We start from the raw sequence: 9051 nt of genomic DNA on the forward strand, positions 1-9051 counted from the left end.
TAAAAAGAAGACCTCTAGAGGTTAGGGCCCTTACTCCACACCTAAATGATTATTTAACAATGAAACTACTTCCAATGAGCAATAACTGGCAGATCAATTTATAATTTTACAGTCTAACATTAAAAATATTTTTTAAAAGTTCCCTTAACATCTTGTTTCTTTAAAACTTCAAATCAGAATGAAAGAACTCTTCTAAACTTAATTAAAAACAGACCACCAAGCAGATATTGACAACAGCACTTTTAGACATATACAGTAGTTAAATGTAAGGATCATGAACTCAGATAATGACAAGGAAATTCAAATTCAAACTAGAAAAAATGTTTTAAAGATACATTTTCTATTAATCATTCGGGGTCCAATTTGACAGTTGTAATCCACTAAAACATCTCCAAAGAAGCTCAAAATATAAAACAGGATATTTTTGTTGTGATCATCTAAAAAATTGGTAAAAGGAAGTGACTACTAAAAACTCCTTTTGGTACATAAACTTTCCAAGTTTCTATTTCCCATTCTTTAATATTTTCCATTATTCTGAAATAGTTTCATTAGGCTTTCATTATTAAATATAAGTTAAAATACTGATTTCTCTGTTGTCACTCAAACTGGGTTAAGAGATACAAACCTAGCATGTTTAAAAAAAAAAAAAAAAAGCCTTGCAGTTGTAGCATGTGCCTTTAATCACTAGGGAGACAGGAGGTAGCCAGAGATGTAATACAGAGAGGAACATGAAACCCTGACTTGAATTGGGGGGGGGGAGTGTAAAGAAGAAAAGAAGAGAGAAAACCTAGCATTCAGGATGTTGAGAGTTCAACCTAAACATCAAAAAGAAAAGAAAATGCTCATTTATTTTGTTTACGATGTTTTCTGGTTTTGTTGCTTGTTTGAAGACAAGGATGCATACTTTGTAGCCCTGGCTGGCCTAGAACTTGCCATGTAAACCAGTCTGGCCTAGAACTCAGACATCTGCCTGCTTCTGCCTTCCAAGTGCTGGGATTAAAGGTGTGTGTCTCTTCTTAATGAGCAGATACTAGAAAAACTGCAACTTACTTTGAAAGTAAAAGTGATTCTTCAAAGAAAAATATTCAATCATTTAAAACCATGGATTCAGATTCAACATACAGAGACCACTTTGAGGTCTTTATGGTACCTTCAAGTAGACAGATTTAGAATGATAAACGTAAGACATGAACAGAAAAATATTTGGGTTTGGACCAACATTAAGATTCGTTTTTATAAATCTTTAGTGAGGTTATCTATTCAAAGGTCAGAGAATACCAAGATTAAGAAACTGTAAGCAAAGTTAATTATACATGTAGGAGACTAAACTGGTCATGCCCTTGTACCCATCTTCCTATCCAGCCCTGGCTAGCCTCGAACTTAGAATCCTGTTGCTTCAGATGAGTGCTGAGATCACAAGGCATGTGTCCCACTGTTCCTGGCTGTAGTGTTTTTAATGGGTCTTGGAAAGTCAAAAGGAAAAAAAAAAGGGGGGGGGGGTGTTGAGGCATGTCTCCTGTTTTCTGTTTATATTTGAAGCAGAGAACAAAAATTTCAATAAGGAAATGAGTGAAGAACTGTACAACTTTCTCAGATTTCTAAATATATAACGCTTGGCCCCAGTTATCTCTTTATCTATTCTAAGGCGGCTTAAAAAAAAAAAGAAAGAAAGAAAGAAAAAGAAATCTGAATCAATAAGCGCCTGATGGAGCTGGAGATACTCCAAGATAGTCCTGCAACCAATAGGAGAACTTTCCCTGAATGTGGATTACGGTTTCATCTCTATCACAAAACTGAGAACACAAACCCCCGAGTTGTTAACGGATACCCAAAGCAGCAGGAAACCCAGTCAGAATCATCAGTACTGGGAAGCAACCGCTGTTTGTGAGGACTTTAAGGGACAATAAAGGATGAAACAGTATAGGGAAGAAAAGCGGGGCTCGTTTCTCCAAGTTAAGGAAATCCCTTGTCGCAGGGAGTTAAAAATGAGCCTGGCAGAAATGGACGCGGGCTTTGGGCGGGAGGCTGAGGACGGACAGGGGACCTGGACGAAGGGTGAAGGGTTTTCCGAAGACCCGCCAGGGGAGGACGGGTGGCAGGATGGCTAGTGAAAGCGAAAGGCGGGGGGCTGGATGGAGAAGCCGGGTGACGCCTCACCCCTCCGGCGCGCGAGGGTCCGAGCGGCAGGATCACAGCGGCGGGTCCGTTTCCCTCCGCGGCGCCCGGGCCCGCCTCCATGTTCGCTGGCGGTGGCCCTCGGGCGGGCGGGAGCCACAGGACCGGCGTTCTAGGCCGCCGGGCCCGGCTTCACCTCGCCCGAATTCCCCGCGGGGCCGGCGCCGCCCGCGGGCAGGATGCGCTCGGCTTTCCCGCTCGGCGTTCCCGAGCGCCGGGCACTGGACCACTCGACCTCGGGGGTCGGAGCGGCCGCCTGGGCCTGGAGTTCCCTGAACGCGGCCGCTCCGGCCCCGGCGGATCCTGAGCTCGGCGGGCGCTCGGGCGCGGCCTCCCCGCCCCGCGGGCCTCCCCTCGCCCGGCTGGCTCGGGAGCCGGGCGCACTGAGGACGGCGGCAACGAAGGCGACCGCGGCCACTCCCGCCCTCCACACACTCCGCCGGCCGCCGCGCCACCCACCTGCAGTGTCTTCTCTGCAGCCATCACGACATGCTCTGGAAGCCGAGCCGGCCCCGGGCCCCCCCTCTGCCAGGCGGCCACCTCTCGCTTCAGCGCCGGGCCGCCACGGCCGCCGCTAGGGCTCGGGCCGAGCGCGACGCTCCCCCATACCGCCGGCCCGCTTGCCCGCAGGGCGGACCGCACGCCAGGGCTGCGGCTCTCGGGCGCCCTGGGGCTCCGCCGCCCGCCGCCGCGCTCCTCGCTCGCTCGCTCGCCCGCCGCGAGCCGCTGCAGCCGCCGCCGCGTGCAGCGTTCCTCCCCTCCGCTCGCTCGCCTTCCTTCGCCGCCGCTGGAGCGTAGCTTGGCAAACCAGCACCTGCTGCTGGAGAACGCCGAGAACTGAAACAGGAAACCCGGAGCCGGGGAGGGGGGGGCGGCGGGAGGCGTGGATAGGGGTGAGGGGAGCTGCTGGAACCTGTCGGGCTCTACTCGAGCCTCCTCCCTTCTAGCGCTTTCCCCTTCGGGCCCAACCCTGGGGTCTTGGATCCCTCCTCTCCAGTCCCGTTTTGCGCCCCCGAAGGTGCCTCTTGAACTGACTACCTCATCTCCACCCTGCACTAGCTCAACTCATGTCCTGGGCAGTCAAGGAAATCGCGTTGCTTTCTCTGGGCATGTTCCTTCTTGTTGACTTATTATTAATACCCTGAAATGGGGGCGGGCGCGGGGGGGGGACGACGACGACAAACACCACACCCTGGGCAATAAAACTAGTAAGGGAATTTAAACAAATGAAGCTGTAGGGATTTCACCCTTTGGGAAGGGCTTCCTTCAGCTAGGGAACTGGCTTTGCTGGAAATGGCAATCACTTGAGGATTGAGGTTAAACCCAAGATAAGCTCAGATCTCTTTGGGCTGGGAGCAAGCAGCCCTGTGCATTGAGGTGATTGAGGTAGACACGTGTGAATAGCTTTGAGCATAGAGCATTCTATGAACAACACCTAGTTCAATCTAGGTCAACTTCTCGGAAATGCTCCCACCATCTTACTCATCCGCTTATGGAAATGTTATCAGGAGCCTCACTTCTCACCCTTTGCTGGGCAAGAATGCATCTAATTCTGGAACAGGAGGAAAAGATAGTAATGGACCATGTGCCATCACCAGCAGTTTCCTTATCTCATGAAATTGCCACTACAGCCAGGTGAGCTAGGTATTGTGATATAGTTTATCGTCAGACAATCAAAGTTCTAAAATTTTATACAACTTGAATAGAAGAAAGATCTTATGTGTTGCACACAAAGCACGTATTTGTCTAAGGACTGGCCTATGGCGCCTTTGGTTAGACTTTTCGCCTTTATTAGAATTGTTTTATTGCCTTTCTGAGTTGTTTTCAATGGGACATAGATCATTTAAGCCTGGACCTCGGACTACTTAATGTACTAGCATTCATTATGTTTATTGAAGCTCAAACTGTATAGTTTAATGTTTCTTTTTTCCCCTTTTACAAAATACCAAATCTGCCTTCGTGGCTCAGTTGAGCAGCATGCCTATCTCCATCGCATCTATTGCACTTGAAGTTTTGAAGAGGTCCCAGCTGAAAGAATCCTTCCCAGGATGCCCATGGTCCTTCCCAGCCAGAGAGAAGAAGAAAGCAGGGTGTCTAATTTAGCCCATTCTTCACTCTCAGAGACCAGTCTTGAGGCCTATTCAGTAAAATGGCAGACAGGAGGTTGGCGTTAGTGGTCCATAGTTTTAGTGTTGCGTTGGCGACCCTGGGAAGACTAGCAATCTGCTCTCTGCAGCAGGTCAGATTTTTGGCAGGAAGTTGGAATACTCTGGGAAGGCAGCCCCTTTACACCGGGCCAAACCCACAGAAATTTTTGGAGCGGGATTAAGAGGGTGGCAAGGACTTAGAAAGAATTTGGCTGGCAGACAACAGTAAGTCCTAGCACCATGACATGACTTTAGTGATGCCAGGAAGTTTCTCCATTTTACAGTGTCCTACACACACAGCCTTGCTCTTTTGCCCTATGCCCCGCAATTGACTCAGCCAAGTTCAAGATCAGGGCCCTCCATTAAGTACTTTGGAGATAAGGTGAATATTATTTGTAAAAAAATAATATTTATTGGATGATTACAAAATTCCAAATACTAGTCTTTGCATATGCTTTCTTGCATAAGGCCCACAAACCCAACATGGAGGGCTACCTGCCATAATCTCCCCTTTTGCAGATGAGAAAACTGAGACCAGGATTATAATCACCAGATAACCAAGAGGGCAAGAAGTACAGTTTAAGAGTTCAACTCTAGAATTAAGACCTGTTATATTAATACGATGCAATAACTGCCCTCAGTCACATTGTTATTTAGCTGGGGAGATAAGAACCCCAAAGATAACCCTGGGCTTTGAAAAGGGAAGTCTGAGGGAGATATGATGGGCCAATAGTATTCTGATGAGTAGGGAGATAACTATCATATCCAAGGACAACATTAGGGAAGTCTGGGGGAACAGAGATCCAAAGAAAAGGCTGGAGAGGGGCAGAAGGGAAGAATCAAAGAGATTTGTGAAAACAGAAAAGGGAAGAAAGGAGGGATGGAAGAGAGGAAAAGGGAGAAAGATGTAGGTAGATATTTGGTTCCATGTAGTCTACAAACCAGCGGAGAATCTGTCAGATTTAAGATGATCTATTGGAAGATGTCTTATTTTAGGAAGACAAAGCTGTTATGTTAATGGGATGGTGAGAGGGCAATGGGAAGCACTTTTTGAAGCTCATATGATAGAACTAACATGAACTAATGATGCAAACTGCAAAGTGAAAGAGGAAAGGAAGAGGCATGCTAGTGTGTGTCTTAAAACAGGCCTCATGGATATCTGGGTGCACACTCACTGGAGAGATGGAGTTGAAAAGGGGGAGATAGTGTCAAATGAGTGTAATGTGAAGCCTGAAGTAAAGGCAAAGTTAGGGTGAAAGGAACTACGTCTAAAGTTCAGAATCATTCTGTTTCATATGTGCATTTGAGATAATACCAGGTTCTGCATGTAGGAATGGCATAGTGTTATCTAAAGTGGCAGATAGTTTAGGAGAGTCATTTATCTGCTAATAAGAGAAAAATACGAAAATTTAACATGGTCTCCACTACTAAGTAATCAGGTATGATGGCTCATTTTTGTAAAATAGTGGTGACAGAAAATTTCTAATAAAAATAACTCTATGGCTCTGGGTTAAATAGGCTTCCTGCAACCCACTTATGTCATCTTCTTTACCCCAAGCTATACTTCCTTGTAAGGAAAGAGAAATAAACAAAACTGTTTTCACAGGTTCAGAGGAAGTTTGAATGTTGAAAGGAAACATCATTTAATGTGAACCTGCTTGTCATTTTGGTGAGGCTGGGATCAAACCCTGCTTGTCTGATCATCACCAGGCAAGGGTGGCACCTTCCCACTATCAGCTCTGGAGAGCAAATCTTTATTTTAGTCATAAAATCAAGCCCGGACCTTGAATTGCAAATTAGAATTGAATATAGTTATAGAACTCAATCGGTCACATCTGTATGGTAACAAATTCTTGTAACGGCATTGACAATTGATAATGATGCCTTTGGAAGGATGGTTGTGAAGGCAGTACTTCTCCCTCCTAAGATAGGCTCTCAGGTAGACTGTTACACACCTAGGTTTATGCTTGACTCATAAAGGTTCAATTTTAGATGCCTGTCCCATCCCACCATGACTTGCCTTCATCAAGAATTTCCACCACCAGCACCACCCCACACACACATACATACACATAAGAGCTCCAGAGGTTTCCAACAGCATTCATGTACCAAACTACCACACACTCCTGGCAAATTTTTCTACTGGACTCAAAGGTTTCTGGGTAGTATCCTTAGGGCTTTTCTTCCAGGTCATTTATGAACCTTAGCTACACAAGGAGTTGCAAGTTACTTAGAACTCTTGCCTCATACCTTCCCCGTTTCTGCTAAAGAGTCTTACCTTCACTGAGATGATGTCAGCAGTTCATTCAAAGTGAGCTCATCTTCAGCTCTCGAGCCACCAATGCTTTCCTCCAGTTAGTTGGAGGGCTTCCTTCATAGCTGCCATATCCTTTAGATATTCTGTAATTCCAACAACCTATAGATGAAACCTAGCTCCATTCATCATCATTACTCCACAAAAACTATTTACTAAGTTCACACCCTGTGTAAGATACACATGGCAATACAGCATACTCTTGCCCAGTGAGTCTCTGGGGCAGCTACAGTTGCTTATTAATACTGCGTTCTTAGAGAAGGAAACTAGAAGACACGAGATACGCACTGTTGACCAATCCCAGGACTTCTTTTTTCTTATGGGTAACCACAAGATTCCATAGCAGCGGTGTGACTGTTTCCTCCAGCATTTGAGGGAGGCCACCAGGGAAAGCCACCAGAGAGCCACAGGAGCGAAGTTTTCTGTATGCCAGTGTCATAGCCTTGTGCTGGTTTTCTCCCCAAGCCTGGAATGGCCCCATCACTTTTACCATGTTTGGCAAACACAGGGGACCTGAGAACAACAGAAAGGTTGCTGCTATCTGAAGGAGGGCTATGATTGCAATGCCACTGCCCTTTACACTGCCCCGAAGTTCTACAGGTTTCCTTTCAAGTGAGCTAAAACCTCTTCCTTACCTCAACAGTCATCTGCTGTCTGAAAAGGAAACTGGTACTTAGAACTGTAAATATGCAAAATTGAACAAACTGAAAACATGGTAGAGTCTAAGGGTCACATTGGAAGACCGTTAACTAGCATTATTTGTGAAGATTAAAAAAAAACCAGTTTAATGCACACTAATGGGAGACTATTTAAATGAACATTCTTCCCATTCATTGGTCCTATATGCAGCTGTTAAAGATTAGAGTTGCTTTGTGTCTATGAGATATACTTCAAGATACATTGTTTACTGAAAAGTAAAGGTAAAGAGTGCTTAGCTTTTGTGTAAAGGAAAATCTATGATTATATAAGCATATATCTCTGATGAACACACAACAAACTAGGGGCACTAGTTGTCTATGGGCAGAAGAACTGAATAATTGGAAGGAAAGGATAAAAGATTTTATTGTTCTATATATTCATAGTTTTTGAATTTTAAAATTGTACATATGAATTCACCTTTCAAAAACACTGTTTAAAAGGTTATTTTTATTGATAATGTGTCTTTTTGTCAGTACATTTCTGTTGAATTCCATAACTAGTCAGGTGTTTTTAAAGTAATAGAAATAATTCCAACTTTATAACATGGTTTATGGGAATGCAAATCAGAGTAGCCACTATGGAAATCGGTGTGGGAGTTCCTCAAAAACTAAAAATAGAACTACTAGATGGCAAAGCTATTTAACCACCCAAAGAAATGAAATCAGCACATTATGGAAATACTGGTGTGCCCACAAAACTATCCACAATGACCTAAATATAGAATCAACCTAGGTGCCAATCAATAAATTAGAAAATGTAGTATATACACAATGGAATATTATTCACCCACAATGAAGAACATGTTATTTGTAGATAATGAATGGAATGTGAGATCATTATGTTGAGCAAAACAAGACAGACTTAGACAAATATTGCCTGTTTTCTCTCATCTGCTGAAACAAGTTTTTTTGTTTTGTTTTGTTTTTTTTAAAAGAGATTCAAGCAGAAGGGGAACTATTTGGAAAGAAAAAGTGAACTCCGGACTCATGGGAACAAGCAACGAGTTAACAAGAAAGAGAGAGTAAGATCCAAGTATAATATATGGATGTATAAATATAACACAATGATGCCCCTTATTTGGTATCATTAATATATAACTAGCAGAAAAAGGAAATTGTTCCCAGTGGCGAGGAAGAGGAAGTGAAGGAAACCCTGTGAGTTGCACGTGTGGAGTCTGGGGCTTCCCAATCAAGGGAAAGATGTCTAAGATCATGTGGAGAGGGAGATCCCATGATTGCTTAAGGATTCCCAGACAGAATTAACAGGATTAGTCACAGTGATTACAATTTAGTTGTTAAAACTCCAACCTCGGGTTCTATGAGATTTTTGAAAGGAACTACTTTAATTAAGGGAAACATTTGTGGGGGAATGTTCTCATAGCCAGATACTGGAAGAAAGTGCTTAACAGGTATAGATAGGTACAGGCAGATTGAACATGCGTGTTTTCATAATGTTCATCACATAGAGTTCTATTTGCTTATTCCATTGTCTTTCTGTATCACAATGTTAAGTTTTATGGAGGCAGAAGGTCTGTCTGGCTCCCCAAAAGATCTCCAATTCTTTTGCTATAACAGGGATGTGACACTCAGGTTTACTCTAGATAATGGGAACACTTCAGCATTCCAATCTGTGACTATTTATTTCTCTTTGGTTTATTAGAAGATACGGAAGGCATGCCCATAGGAACTAGGACTCAGGGCCATGACCTTTCTAAGA

At 44.1% G+C, this 9051-nt stretch overlaps 1 protein-coding gene across 2 annotated transcripts in view; it reads right to left on the reverse strand.

Annotated features, from left to right (window-relative positions):
• Positions 1-2839, reverse strand: part of Zc3h12c (zinc finger CCCH-type containing 12C) — a 54966-nt gene extending 52127 nt beyond the window's left edge. The window contains exon 1 of one of the 2 annotated variants that reach the window (XM_051197466.1): positions 2635-2839. In XM_051197466.1, the coding sequence (XP_051053423.1) occupies positions 2635-2658 (24 nt within the window). In that variant the 5' untranslated portion in view covers positions 2659-2839. Of the gene's footprint in view, positions 1-2157; positions 2301-2634 lie in introns of those variants that run through there. The other variant, XM_051197465.1, reaches the window with a different exon arrangement.
• Between the last annotated feature and the right edge of the window lie 6212 nt (positions 2840-9051).

The sequence above is a fragment of the Phodopus roborovskii genome, unplaced genomic scaffold (genome assembly GCF_943737965.1).
Source record: "Phodopus roborovskii unplaced genomic scaffold, PHOROB, whole genome shotgun sequence".
NCBI lineage: Eukaryota > Metazoa > Chordata > Mammalia > Rodentia > Cricetidae > Phodopus > Phodopus roborovskii.